Here is a 14770-nt window from a genome sequence, read left to right as displayed (position 1 = left end):
AAGGCTATTTTCCACATTTTTCTAATAATAAATTAAATCAAAATTATATCGGTGAAGTACCACTACCAGAAATGTATGGTGTGCGTGCGAAAAATAAAAAAGAAGCCGACAAATTTGATGAGTGGTATTAAGAAAGAGTAGACTCTGGAGAATTATTTCATTTTAGAAAAGAAATGAAACTTTATTGTACTCTGGATGTAATTGTTTTACGTATGGCATGTTGAAAATTTATAAATTTAACTTTAAAAATAACTAATGTTAATCCATTCCGTGGAGCTTTGACTTGTGCTTCATTATGTATAAGTGTTTTTCAACGTAACTATCTTACTAAAGAAAGGATCGGGATCGTTCCTAGATCAGGCTATAGATTAAGTGATAATCAGTCAAAAGAATATCTTAAGTGGTAAGAATGCTGGCAATTCTTATGAAGTTAAAATAAGTCAAAAAAAAATTAGAGTTGATAGTATAAATAAGAGACGAAAAAACATTTTTCAGAATCACGGTTGTTGGTGGCACGGATGTATCGACTTTGAATGAACATTATGAACGTACGCAAAATATTACAAAGTATTTAGAAGATCAAGGTTATGATGTTATTGAAAAATAGGGATGTGATTTTAAAAAATTGTTAAAAGATGTACCTCAAGTAAAAAAATTCGTTGATTCTATTGATGAAAATTATTACACAGCATTAAACCCACATGATGCTGATTTTGGTGGTAGAACGGTCAATTTTGTCGAGTCATATTCAGTACAACCCGAAGAAACTATACAGTATGTAGATTCCACAAGTCATTATCCGGCTGTCCTTAAGCAATCTCCATTTCCATAAGCTCATCCTAAAGTATTTGCTGGGGTCCGTTCGTAATGGCAATTCGGCGGGGTTAGAGTTGCGAGGGTTAAGTTAACTCCCAACTATAACACCGTCCGTTCGTATTGGCCAGAGTTAGTGTTAACTTAACTCTGACATATGTATGTATACTAACATAGCAACACATAAATGAGTACGAATTATAGTCTTGTTTTTTTTAATAATAAAAACAAGATTTATTATCCTAAAATCTTGCCAGAAAAATAAAATTTGTTTAAAAAATATCAAAGGTATGTATATTGTATATACATGGTAAAATTTTAATTTATATATATAAATGACAGTTATTTTGCAACTTGTCAATAACATAACCTTATCGATTGATACAAGTTTATCCATAAACAAGTAGACTATAATTATTATGTATATAAAAATACAAATTGTTTTAAAATTTGAAGTTAATATTAATCAACAATTTTTGGTTAGAATGAGCTTGATGTTTCAATAAGTGAATATATCTTTATTATTATTTCAGCCACAAATAGTTGAAAATGCAAATCATAACTTGGAAATTGTTGCTGGAGCTGTTGCTACGGTTGGTGGTCTTACCACCCTACTTTTTTTGAATGATTTTGATGAAATGAAAAATATTAATAGTGAAGATACTAACAACATTCTAAATTTGTTAGCTCACCTAGCTATTAGAAATGACCCCAATCATATTCGGTTCTATGTCGAAGATGTTTTATGGCAGTGTAGCAACGATCAGTTCCAGTCTCATTTTAGAATGTCAAGGACGTCATTCAATCAAGTTTAAAAGTGCTTATGGCCATTGCTTGATAGTCGACGCAATAGTGGTAGACAATTTACCAGAAAATTAAACAAAATCCTAGCTGTAATCTGGATTTTAACGACCCCAGAAAGCTACAGGTGAAAATAAGAATTTTCAAAATACTTTTTCATTGTTATTAATAAATCATTCTTCCATTTGTATTTCTAGATCTGTTGCTGAACGTTTTGATATGAGTAAGTCAGATTTGTGGCTTGCTTTTGTCAAAGTCGTTTCAGCATTAAATACAATTTCTCCAGAAGTAATTGTATGGCCGAACAGAGAAAATCGTCAACAGACAGTACAATCATTTCAAAATGTCGCTGGTCTTCGTGGCGTTGTTGGAGATGTCCATGGGACGTATATCAGAATCAAAACACCACAAGTATACCCACAATCGTATACTTGTCGTAAATTCTATTCGGCTATTACTTTACAAGGAATTAGTAACAACAATTTGTATTTTTTAGATTGTTTTACCGGGTATCCTGGTTCAGTTGCTGATATTCGAATTTTTCGTCAATCTGATATCTACAACGAATTGACTAACGATCGTCAGTTGTTTTTGGATGATGATCAATTTATCATAGGTGACAAGGCCTATCCACTTGAACCGTGGTGTATCACGCCATGGGTTGCTAATCGTGTTTCAACACCTCGTGAAATAAATTTCAATACAGCTCATGCCAGAACTCGTACTGCGATTGAACGAGCTTGGGCATTATTTTTCGGACGATTTCGTCGTATGCAATATCTTGATATGAGCCGCATTGATCTTATTCCATCGACAATAATTGCTTGTTGTGTGCTGCAAAACATTTGTCGTATGGATCCTAATAGTTTAATAGAATTGTTCGAGCAAGAAGGACAAATTTTTATGGGTGCGGACAATCCAGATAATCAAAATGATAGACATGAGGATGATGTGGCTCCTTATGTTGCTAATGAAACTGGTGAAGCACGACGGGAACGACTAGCTAACGAAGTCATGGATTTATAAAACTATAAATAATGATTTTTATACATCCTGGATAATTTTTGATAAAAGCAAGAAGAAGAAATTATTTTTTTTCAGTTCTTGTCGACCACTTGCATCACATGATTACTGGAAAATGTAAAAGAAAATTGCATATATTTTTTAATTTTTATTATACAGTTATTTTTTTGCATACATTATAATATAATAAAAAGCAACATTATTTATCGAAACATTAAATATCTCATCTGACCTATAATTATAACTATTAGTAACTTCAAAAAACATCAATATAAGTATAACAAAATAGAAAAGCATATTAAACAAACTAGGAATGACTATTCATGTCTTTTCTACTTTTTCGCCTACTAACTTCTTCATGGTGTTAGAAATATCAACTAGATATTTCACAGCCATGCCAGTCATTTCCATTCTTTCTTGATGACAAGCCACCATTCTTTTCTCCCTCTCTATATCAGATTTTTCTAATTTCTCAATAAATAAATCTGCTTTTGTTTTTTTTGATGGTGGCAGCTGATCAACCTCGCCAGTTGATTTATTATTTCTTTTTCTTGACAACAAGATTGCTGACACAGGTGTTGAAGTGGACAATTGTGTTGGTAATTCAGTTGAATTATTCTTCTTTTTTTCTGCCGACGAGGTTGATGTGGACAGTGGTGTTGATATCTCTGATGTTGATTCATTGTCACTAGTTGTGTTATCCAAATATTCATAATTCTCATAATCGGATGAACTGTTATCAAAACAATTTTCTCTGTTTTTATTTTCATCTTCAACTTTTTTATATGTATGTAAATTGGCAGAGCCTTTGCGACTTGACGCAATACAAACAGGAGTGTATTTTGGATCATCTTTAAATAACTCATAAAATTCATCAAAGAATTTCCATTTGTCGTCAGCTTTGCCTCCAGTGTTTTTGTCACCTACTTTCTCCATTTCGGAAGCAAATACTTTTTTTAAAGCTTTCCATTTATCGGAAAGTTGCACAGGTGTATGATAGCCTTCTTCATTGGCAACTAGTTTCCACACTTGGGCAGTGGACATGGCTGTGCTTTCAAAATTTGGACGATACTTTGTCCAAAGCTCAATCAAAAAACGCACTTGTGCGTCAGTCCAATTTTTGCGTTTTCCTTTTTGAGCTTGAGTCTGTGTTTTTTGAGTACTCAGAGCACTGGACGAAGTACTCGGAATACTGGACAAAGTACTCGGTCCAAACATATCAGGAAAAAACATATTCTTCAATGCTAGTGTAAAAGGTAACCATTGATAATCTATAAAAAAACTACATACACTGTTAATAAATTACATTAGTTTATATTAAACGGTTCATAGTAAAGAATAAATTTACATGCTCACTGTCAGGTCCAAGCTGGACAAATATGTTACCACTCGAATCTTCCATCCATCTATCACCGTTCACTCCTGGAACAGGTACCATAAGTACTCCTGCACCTGTTGATGTGCTTGCTTTTGAATAAGCAAACATTTTTAAAATGATATCTGAAAGGCAGTAAATCAATTGGTATTTTTATATACATAATAATTATAGTCTACTTGTTTATGGATAAACTTGTATCAATCGATAAGGTTATTGACAAGTTGCAAAATAACTGTCATTTATATATATAAATTAAAATTTTACCATGTATATACATACCTTTGATATTCTTTAAACAAATTTTATTTTTCTGGCAAGATTTTACAATAATAAATCTTGTTTTTATTATTAAAAAAAACAAGACTATAATTCGTACTCATTTATGTGTTGCTATGTAAGTATACATACATATGTCAGAGTTAAGTTAACACTAACTCTGGCCAATACGAACGGACGGTGTTATAGTTGGGAGTTAACTTAACCCTCGCAACTCTAACCCCGCCGAATTGCCATTACGAACGGACCCCTGGTCGTGATATCGAACAAGAATTCCCAAATAAGGATATATCAAAAATTAATGGATTAATAAAATGTCGTGTACTTGCACCGTCTGATTTACACATGCCTGTTTTGCCTGTACGTTCGAAAAATAAAAAACTCTATTTTCCACTCTGTCGTACATGTGTTGATACAATGGAGCCAGGTTTTTGTAATCATAATAATAATGAAAGAAGTTTGATCGGTACTTGAGTCACGTCAGAACTCAAATGTGCTTTAACAAAATGATATGTAATAGAAAAAATATATGATGTTCGGCATTACGATAAAATGTCTATGAATAATAAAGAAACTAATGAAGATGGTTTATTCACAGAATATATAAATGATAAAAAAAAAAAAAAACCTAGTTTTTTTTACAAAAAGAAGCGTCAAGTATTCGAAATCGTTTAGCTATTTTATTTTTTTAATACAAAAAGATGTGGTACCAAAAAAAGTCAAGAATTAAATATATTTTTAATGCATATTATTAAGTTTTAACTGTTCACAAAATTTTAAACTTGACCCTCCCTGGTTCAATATATATTATATATAAATATGAAATTCAAATTGGACAAAAAAGGTGGGGTCAAGTTAAAAATTTTGTCAACACTTAAGACTTAATTATATGCATTAAAAATATATTTAATTTTTTACTTTTTTTGGTATCACATCTTTTTGTATTGAAAAAATAAAATAGCTAAACGATTTCAAATACTTGACACTTCTTTTTGTAAAAAAAACTAGTTTTTTTTTTTCGTTATGATATCACATCTTTTTGTAAAGTTTTAATGATAATATATTTTTTTTCATACTTTGACGAATTAATTTAATATTTATTCTCATGAAGTTTTATAAGGAGAGTAATCGGTGTCGTGACATTTTGTATTAGCTTTTCCTATAGGCAGCTGTTGAAGCTCGCGGAATGGAGCAATCGGAGCAAGCCAGTACATATTATTACCAGTAACGGCGCTAGTAAGTCCAATGCACAAAGTCACATGTTGTTTTTGTTTATTTTTTGTCCATCAAGTTTAATGGGTTTTTTTTTTTTTTTTTTTACGTTCATATAAATACAATTAATTATAGTTGAATTAATTCATTGATTAATTTTGATTTTTAAGTTTAAATTATTTTCTTAATTGTCAATTCATATTTATTTCAATTTTCTAATAAAATGTAGGCTAAATGTCAACGATTCATTAATGTAATATGGTAATATCTGAAAAATCTAAATGTCGTATTTTTATCATCACAATCATCATCATCTTGATTCTTAGCACAGTTGAATGTTGAGTTTGGAAATAGTTGTAAATGAATACTGTCATTAATGTTTTGATTTTCTTCTAAATAATAATGAGTCTGAATCTGTTGTTATAATGCATAGCTTTAATGATATGGCAAATCAGTATCATATGTTGCATTAGCAATTAATGATTTTCTAACTGATGGTGTTGATAATGCACTTTTTAATTCACCTGATGTAAATGTTTCATTATTATTATTTTTTTTTTTGACAAACTATCTAATGATTCCGTAAATGTCTCATTATTGTCTATTGACATATTATTTGATAATAACATGTATCAACAATTTTGTCATATTTTGTTGATATAACATCAACTAGTTCAGTGAATGTAGCATAATTTGTTTTTTTAAATGAAGTTAAAGTTACAAATTCTTACCATTAAAAACATTTAATGATTCAGTAAAAATATTATTAATTTTTTTTGCCCAATACGTTTAACGATTTAGACGTAAAAGTATTATTTGTATTAGTAATAGTTTTACTGTGAAACCTATCGTCAATTTCACCATTTCAATTATCCAACTTATCTTTAGAAGATGGATTTCTTCCAGAAACATCACTAAACATACTTATTTGCATCATTGATTAAGGTAAAATTTCTGAAACAGCCATTGCTAAACTATCACCAATATCATCGTTACATTGTGAATGTTTCAATCTGAATATGTAAATTTATTATCGTTAATTTCGTTTTTATTAATTTTATCAATATCTGTTGTTGATGTATCTAAAAAAAAATGGTCTGATGTGTTTATAATTGTTGCATCCTCAAAATCAGGTGTTACATTGATAAAAGAATTAATATTATTTGATTGTGGCATATTTAAAAATGCAACAAGACTTTCTAATATAATATTAATAACGTGCCTGACACTGATGGTCTCAACATTGCTGACGCATGTTCTTTGTCTTTTTGATTTGTATTATCATTTTCATTATTTATTTTTATTGATGATTCTTGTTGATAATTTAATTTCCAAACATTATTACTTGTTGGTCATGTTATTTCCATTATTAATTTCAAACTCATTCTTCCATTTTTTTCGGTCTCGTAAAAGTTCTCATATCAATTGTTTTTGTTGTATCGGTCGATAAATCATTAAGTGAACTTACTGTTAAATGTTTTCTTAACCAAGCTTGAAGATTTTCGACACTTGATAATGATGTTTTGTAACTCACTGACAGCAACTATCTTTCATTGTCATCATCAAAATTAATATGTGATATATTAATTACACCATCGAGAAATTCGTTGATAATGATGTCTTGGGCATCATTGTTTTAAATATTATTCACTTTATTTGACATTTTATTATTAATAACATTTGTTACTCAAACTTACTAAATAGTTCTGCATCACAAAACAAAACAAGTTGAACAAGTCAAAATAGTAAAAAAAATATGATAGCTGTTTTGCTCTATAGACAGATGCTTCTAGCAGCTGATTTAGATATTCAAAAATGAATTCTTTTACTTAATGTAAAAACAAAAACTCATTAAACTTGATGAAAAGAAAAACAAACAATAACAACAACATATGACTTAGAAACATAGCTTAAAGCAGCTTACAGTATCATTATTGAATTTGCGCCATCGATGCGATATTGAATACTGTAAATATACCTAAAAGTTTTTTCACACCATTTACTATTCTTGCTTAATTTTATTTTTATTATAAATCGCTCTGGACCGGAGGCAATTATGCTTTCTGTTGCTTCGATTTGATTTTATTTTATAATGTTTGTCAGAGTGCCCTAACTCTTGAGAAAAATTTCAGGAAAAACGCAATTTCTAAAACTGCAATAATCCCAACACCATATGGCGCGCGCACCTCCGATGCGATATTGAATACTATAGCACCATCGATGCGATATTAAATATTGTACTCATATAAATGAAGGTTCTTTCACACCGTTCTACTATTCTTTCTCAATTTTATTTTTATAATGTTGTCGAATTGCTCTGGACTTGAAAGCCATAATGCTTTTATATAAAATTTCGTTTTGTAATGTTCGTGAGTGTGCCCTAACTTTTTAAAGAAATTCAAGAAAAAACGCAATTTCTTAAAAAAAACGATTTTCAAAAGTTTTAAAAAAAAAAAAAAAATCTTTTTTATGAAAAAGTGTGATATTGATTCAATGAATCGATCAGTAGACATAATATTTTTATCTGATCAATCATATTTTAAAATAATTTCGCAAGGAATTGGAGGGATAGGGTTAGCTTTATGCCGATAATATATAGGCACGGTAGTTAATCTCGTTTCTCCCACTTTTTTTTTTCTCATACTTGACGCGAGGCACTACCGTGCCTCTTGATACTTTTCTTAAAATAAAACAAGAAGCCATTGGGTACCCATCTTGGGTCAAAACTGAATCTGATAAAGATCAATATATCGAGGAATATTTTCAAACTGATTTTGTTACCTTTATTACTTACTCCAATAATTACAGCTGTAATTACAAAATATTTTAAATAATGGAACATGCAAGAAAAATGGTTTTAATTCTTGAAGACTCGATTAATAAATTAAATACAAACAATGACGTAGGTACTGTTTAAACACTCGGAGATGTGACGTCACGTCTTGATAATCAACTACATAATATTTTAAATTCAAATAAAAATGACGGAGAAAAGTGGAATGAGTATAAAGAAGTTTTAAGACGATTTTCATTTTTCAATAATAATAACAATAATATTGACTACAGAAATTTAAGTAATGATAATGACACAACATATCCGGAAGACTTGATTATAAAAGCAGTTCCAAAAATTTTCATTTCCTTGCTGGTAGTGGATCTAAAATACAATCATCTATTTGTAATCGAAATTAAATAAATTAATTAATAAAAAAACATGTATGGAATTTTTATTGGAAAATAAAATAAGTGGTTTATAAATTGGGGGGAACTGCATCCATTGGTTCAGAACTCTCCTCCCATATTACATTATCAAAAAATGTACCCAGGTCGTCTTTTACGACTACTAGTTTTAAATATGACGTTTTCAGTAGAGGATAGAAAACGTAGATATAATCAATATATTTATCGTATAGAAGAAACTAGACAAAAAAGTATATAGCTATCACCCATAGCAGATATTTGTGATCCTGTAAGATTATCTGCTGCTAGATTTTATTATACTGGTTATGGATCTAAGTTAAAATGTTTTAAGTGTTGTGTTGAAATTGTAGAATGGAGTCGAGGTGACAATCCGTGGCTAGATCATCAACGAGCTAAAGCAAGCTGTCGTTTCATTAGAAATATAGCTTGTGGTAATGTTCCTAGAGGAGTAAGTCCACAACTTATACCTATGGAAGGTGATCCACATTGTATACCTATAGATTTTCGTGCTTCGTATCGTGTTTCATTTACTTCAAGAGAAGAAGACCGTACATTTTATGCTGAATTTTATATTGATCTTGAAATGGAAAAATATTTTAATCCTCCAATTGAAGAACATTGTGTTGGAATATCTACTACACCTCCAGCGGAAAAAGATCTGGTCTCATATGAATCACGATTAGAAACATTTTATTATTGGCCGAAATATATTTCTCAGACGAAAGAATTCATGGCTGAGGCTGGATTTTTATATTCGTCTATAGGAGATTATGTAATTTGTCATCATTGTGGAAATGGAATGAAAGATTGGAAAAATAATGAAGATCCATGGGAGGAACATGCTCGATATTTTCCGGAATGTTATTTTCTCCGACTAGTAAAAGGAAATGATTTTGTGCAACGATATTCATTGCAATACAATTTTGAAAAATGTGAAAGGAGTACAGAAGAAAAAAAAATTAAGAAAAAGAAAGACAAAATAAAAAAAGATAAAAAAAGTAAAAAAGAAGATGATACATTTGTTTGTAAAATTTGTTATAATAAACCTTTGTCTGTTATTTTTCTTCCTTGTTTACATATGATTACATGTGTAAAATGTGCTCCAGCAATTGATAAATGTATTATATGTCGAGTTCATATACCTGGTGTCATTCAACCAATAATATCATAATTGAACATTTGTCAAAAGTAGATCAAATAAATTTTGTTTTCAAATAAATGAAATGTGTTATTTTTTTAACCTATATTACATAATTCCCAGCTGCTTACAAAAAAGAGTCATACTTGAAATATTATTTAAAAAATTAATTAATAAAATAATAAATAAAAAGAAAAATACACCTGGCCCGACTCAAACGCTAGACCCTACGCTTCAGATACCAATATATCTTTTTATTTATTCGAAAAATTATCTGCGTCAATTTCGGTTGTTAGTTTAAACATTAAAGAATAATATAAAAGTAATAAAAAAATTTCTAACATTTTCATTCATGACAATATCGACCATTGAAAAAGTTGCTATGTCTCTGTATGATAATACACGGGTCTAACTCGTTCACTTTAAATGCTTCTTATAAATTAGCCTTGTTTCAAGCTGGTGCCCATTGTTTCACCAAGCCCGACACGAGACTTGACTTATGCATATATTTAACTCAAAAAAAAAAATTATAGTAATTAGATATATAAATTTAATATAAATTTCAAATAAAAATTATCAGGCTTTGACTATTGTGTGAAGCATTCGCGAGGACTGTGTGTTTAGTCTCAATAGAATTTATTTATATAAAAAATTTTGACGACCACTTTTATCAATACCCCGATGGTCGACATGATAGTGCATTGGACTTCCACGTAGAGGCCTCGGATCGATCCCGCGTCGCGTCCCTAGTTTTTCGTTTAATTATTATCGTTTAATAGAATTGTCTGAATTAAAAAATAACAATGTCGGAATTATTAAATTAACAATAATAATGGATTAACCATAATAATTTATTTATATTTTTTTTAAATTGTTTTTTGAAGCTTGAGTCAAGCCCGAGGCACAAGCCTTGGCACAAGGCTGGAATACGAGTCTTGACACGAGGCTGGGACACGAGCCTCGGCACAAGGCTTGTCATCAAGCTTGTAACATAGGCACATTTCCAATCACTCAACAACCTTGGCACGAGCTTGTAGCACAAGCTAGACACAAGCAGGTGAGCCTTGTGCACAAGCTTGTGCCAGGCCTGGCACAATCGTTTACTCCTACCTGGGTCGTTTTTGGCCAATTTCCGGAGAAATTACTCCGGCATGAGGTTGATGGCGGAGAAATTATTCCGGCAAAAAAGTCGTGGCAGATTAATTTTTCCGACATTAATCTCATGCCGGAGTAATTTCTCCGGAAATGGGCCAAAAACGAAGTAATGTCGAAGAAAGCCGGAGTAATGGCGGAGAAATATTTCTATCAGGGCTTGACGGTACAAGTTAGCTCACGTTCTGCTCTTTAAAATAAAAAATAAATTATTTTAAATATTATTTGATACCATGCATGCAATTGTTAATAAAGATGTTTGATTAACAATTGCATGGCGCCTTTAAAAATCAATATTTTTGAATAATTTTTACTTTATTTTAAAGAGCAGAACGTGGGCTAATTTTGTACCCTCAATAATAATAACAAAGTATTGTAAATTGAAATTTAGGAGTAACTTGTTTTTTTATTATTATTATTGAGATACAAATTATAGCTTAACGTCTGCTCTTTAAAACAAAAAAAAATTATTGAAAAATATTGATTTTTAAAGGCGCCATGCAATTGTTGATTTAAGATTTTCATTAACGATTGCATGGTGCCTCAAAAATATTTTCAAATAATTTATTTTTTATTTTGAAGAGTAGAACGTGAGCTAGAATGGAATGTTTACCTCAATAATTAAAGCAGATATTCAATTGTTAATTAACGTTTTGGAGTAAACAATTTTTTTTTTTGTTTTTATTTTTGAGGTACAAATTCCGGGCTTTAGTACAAATTATTCTGCGTCTGTAGCAATTTTTTTTCCCCCTGAGTCATCTAGAAAAAAAATCGGTTTTAACACTTTCTCCACCCTTCAATTTTGAGGTACAAATGAAAACAATTGCGGTAAAAAAAAGTACAAATTAAGACGCTTCTAATGAGTATTCTAGATAATTTTGTTAGGACTTATGCAGGCCAGGTTCATGCATCTGTACAATTCTTCTACATATTTTAATTTAACCGTAAATGATGAAATAATATCGATATTAATTATATATAAGAAATAACAAATCTTCTTGCATATAAATAAATCGAAAATAAAAACATATATATATATATATACATTAGGGTGGCCGTTATTTTTTTCGAAAATCTTGTTCCTAGGGTTTTTTCATTTTAATCCATCAAATTTGGTGTTGAACTTAAGAATTAATGCACTTTAAACTAGAATTCTCAAACTGCTGGATCGTATATTTTGCGCTTGCCCATAGACGTTATCCAGTGATTTTTCTGATTTCACACAAAAATGACGTTTTTCCATTAAAATGGTTTATACGAACTGTAATCACGTTTTTCTATTAATTTGAAATAAACTACTCGAAATTATGGTAAAAGTAATATTCCGTAAAAACATTCTACAGAAAAATTGTGATCCATTATTTTAACAGCAAAACCCTGGTGAAAATATTCTCCGCGATTTCTCCATTTCTCCGCGATTACCCCGAATTTCTCCTCATTTACTCCGAATTTGTCCGTGATTACTCCGAATTTCTCCCGAATTGACCCATGCGGAGAAATGAGCGGAGAAAGGTATCAATTTTTTCCGAATTTTCTGAATCGACTTGTAGAGAAACGTTCGGAAATATTTTCCACGATGAGAATACGCGGAGAAACATGTGAAAAAAGAAAACTTTTCTCCGCGATAAAAGTACGCGAGAAAACGTGGGAAAAATTATCACAGAGAAATTCTTCCGAAATCAACGACGAGGAGAAATTTTCCACTTATTTTCCCACATTCATCAATTTGATGAAACGATCACGGGAGTTCTGTAGACCCAGTACCTCGGTACATCAGCTTTTTTGGAAAAAAGTGTCTTTGAATTTTCATTTTTCAAAAATAAACATCATTATGCTTTGCGTTATGTAACAATTAATAATTAGTCATTCTTTTAAATAATTGAAAATTAAAAAAGTTGGAAAAAAATTGAACAAATGGTGGAGAAAGTTGAGAAAGGGTGGAGAGATCGTCCGCCATTTCTCCAACTGTGTGAAAAAAATTTTACTGCTGAGAAATTTTTTCTAAAATCAACGAAGAAGAGAAGAAATTTTTCTTTGTTTCTCCGAAATCAACAGGAAGAGAACATTCGAAATATTTCACGCGAAAATGAAATACGTCATGTGAAAGTGAATAATTTTACCGCGGGGAAATTCTTCCGAAATCAACGACGAGGAGAATTTTTCCACTCATTTCTCCGCATGGGTCAATTTGGGAGAAATTCGGAGTAATCGCGGAGAAATTCGAGTAACCGCGGAGAAATCGAGAATCACGAGAAATTCGGAAAATTCAGAGAAATATTTTCACCAGGAAATATTAAAAGAATAAGTAGCTAGAAAACATAAATGTTAAAACAAACATAATTATTTTAGACCCTTTTCTTTTTCTAGGTCCTGCTTGTCCTGGAGATTTTCATATATTAAATAAATAAAATACATGTAATTGTATTTTAAAAATACAATGTCAAAAGACAAGCAGTAGCTAAGGGAAAGATGTTGCTGAGGAATTACTTAAGCCAAGAAAAGTATGTTTGTAGTATTGCCATTGTATACCGCTTTTCTTATATTTTTTATTTTTGAAATAATAAATCACATGTATTTTATTAAATAAATAGAAATCTCAAGGACAAGCAGAAGCTGAGGAAAGAAAGGACTTTTGTTCTCGGATTTTTCATTTATACAATATAAAAATTTTAATTCATTATTTCAAACAAAAATGTCCAAAGAAAAGCGGTAGCTACGGAAAAACTGTGGCCAAGAATAATAATGGTACAAACATACTTTTTTGGCTTAAGTAATCTTAGCTACATCTTTTCCTAACTAATGCTTGTCTTTTGATATATTTGTATTTTTAAAAATAAAATCACATGTATTTTATTTATTTAATATATGAAAACTCGACAAGCGAGGGTAAAAATTAGGGAAAAATGGAGCTATAATAATGTAGCCAAAATAATTATGTTTGTTGCAACATTATCTTTGACACATGTTTTTCTTAGCTACTGCTATTCTTTGATATTTTGTTGTTAAAATAATGAATCACATGTATTTTATCTATTAAATAAATAAAAATACCAAGGACAAGTAAAGCTAAGTAAGATAATGCTAAGAAATTGTAGCCAAAAAATTGTGTTTTCAGCAACATCGATTTCTTAGCAACATCTTTTTCTTAGCTACTGCTATTCCTTGCCCATTTATATTTCTTAAAATTGAAATTACATGTATTTTATTCATTCAATAATACGGAAAAATTTTTTCTGTAGAATGTTTTACGGAATATTACTTTTACTATAATTAGGAGTAGTTTATTTTAAATTAATAGAAAAAACGTGATTACTGTTCGTATAAACCATTTTAATGGAAAAAAATCGTCATTTTGTGTGAAATCAGAAAAAATCACTAAATAACGTCTATGGGCAAGCGCAAAATATACGATCCAGCAGTTTGAGAATTTCTAGTTTAAAGTGCATTCATTCTTAAATTCAACACCGCAAATTTCATATTTTTCCGATTTTTTTTACGACCTCCAGAAAAAGAAAATTGAAAATTCCAAGAATGCAATGTTATTTCAAATGCAAAAGTCAATATTCCAGCGGCACGGGTTAGAGTTGAGATAAAGCTTCAAAATTTTGCCTATTATTTTTTTTCACGGAATAAAGAAAAAAAAACCCCTAGGAGCAGAATTTTTCGAAAAAAAAAAAAATAACGGCCACCCTAATATACATACTTATATGTAGCTAAGGAAGAATTAAAAAAAAAAAGAATAACATTGTACGGCACACACATCCACAAGAAAATAA

At 30.4% G+C, this 14770-nt stretch overlaps 3 protein-coding genes across 4 annotated transcripts; 2 read left to right on the top strand and 1 right to left on the bottom strand.

The window, feature by feature from the left end:
- Nucleotides 1–1628: 1628 nt before the first annotated feature.
- Nucleotides 1629–9091, top strand: LOC122851945 (putative nuclease HARBI1). Its single transcript, XM_044151484.1, has 3 exons — nt 1629–1741; nt 1812–2754; nt 9055–9091. Exon 2 carries the CDS (start codon nt 1834–1836, stop codon nt 2638–2640), a length of 807 nt encoding a protein of 268 aa, XP_044007419.1. The 5' UTR covers nt 1629–1741; nt 1812–1833; the 3' UTR covers nt 2641–2754; nt 9055–9091.
- On the bottom strand, nt 2881–4433 carry LOC122851936. Of its 2 annotated transcripts, XM_044151472.1 has the most exons (3): nt 4295–4433; nt 3986–4137; nt 2881–3908 (listed from the first exon to the last, which is right to left on the bottom strand). In XM_044151472.1, the coding sequence occupies exon 3, from the start codon at nt 3868–3870 to the stop codon at nt 2959–2961; it is 912 nt and encodes a 303-aa protein (XP_044007407.1). In that variant the 5' UTR covers nt 3871–3908; nt 3986–4137; nt 4295–4433; the 3' UTR covers nt 2881–2958. The 2 variants fall into 2 exon arrangements, with proteins under 2 accessions (XP_044007407.1, XP_044007406.1); XM_044151471.1 differs by having other exon boundaries at nt 2881–4137.
- Nucleotides 8875–9875, top strand: LOC122850885 (E3 ubiquitin-protein ligase XIAP-like). Its single transcript, XM_044149941.1, has one exon. It carries the CDS (start codon nt 9174–9176, stop codon nt 9873–9875), a length of 702 nt encoding a protein of 233 aa, XP_044005876.1. The 5' UTR covers nt 8875–9173.
- The last annotated feature ends 4895 nt before the right edge of the window (nt 9876–14770 follow it).

This window comes from Aphidius gifuensis, linkage group LG3 (genome assembly GCF_014905175.1).
Source record: "Aphidius gifuensis isolate YNYX2018 linkage group LG3, ASM1490517v1, whole genome shotgun sequence".
Lineage (NCBI taxonomy): Eukaryota > Metazoa > Arthropoda > Insecta > Hymenoptera > Braconidae > Aphidius > Aphidius gifuensis.
Note: the sequence above shows the minus strand (reverse complement) of the source record. Positions and strands in the feature narration are given on the sequence as shown.

Bases quoted from the DNA above. Each gene is read 5' to 3' on its own strand.
- LOC122851945 (XM_044151484.1), top strand. From the start codon at position 1,834: ATGAGTAAGTCAGATTTGTGGCTTGCTTTTGTCAAAGTCGTTTCAGCA.
- LOC122851936 (XM_044151471.1), bottom strand. From the start codon at position 3,870: ATGTTTTTTCCTGATATGTTTGGACCGAGTACTTTGTCCAGTATTCCG.
- LOC122850885 (XM_044149941.1), top strand. From the start codon at position 9,174: ATGGAAGGTGATCCACATTGTATACCTATAGATTTTCGTGCTTCGTAT.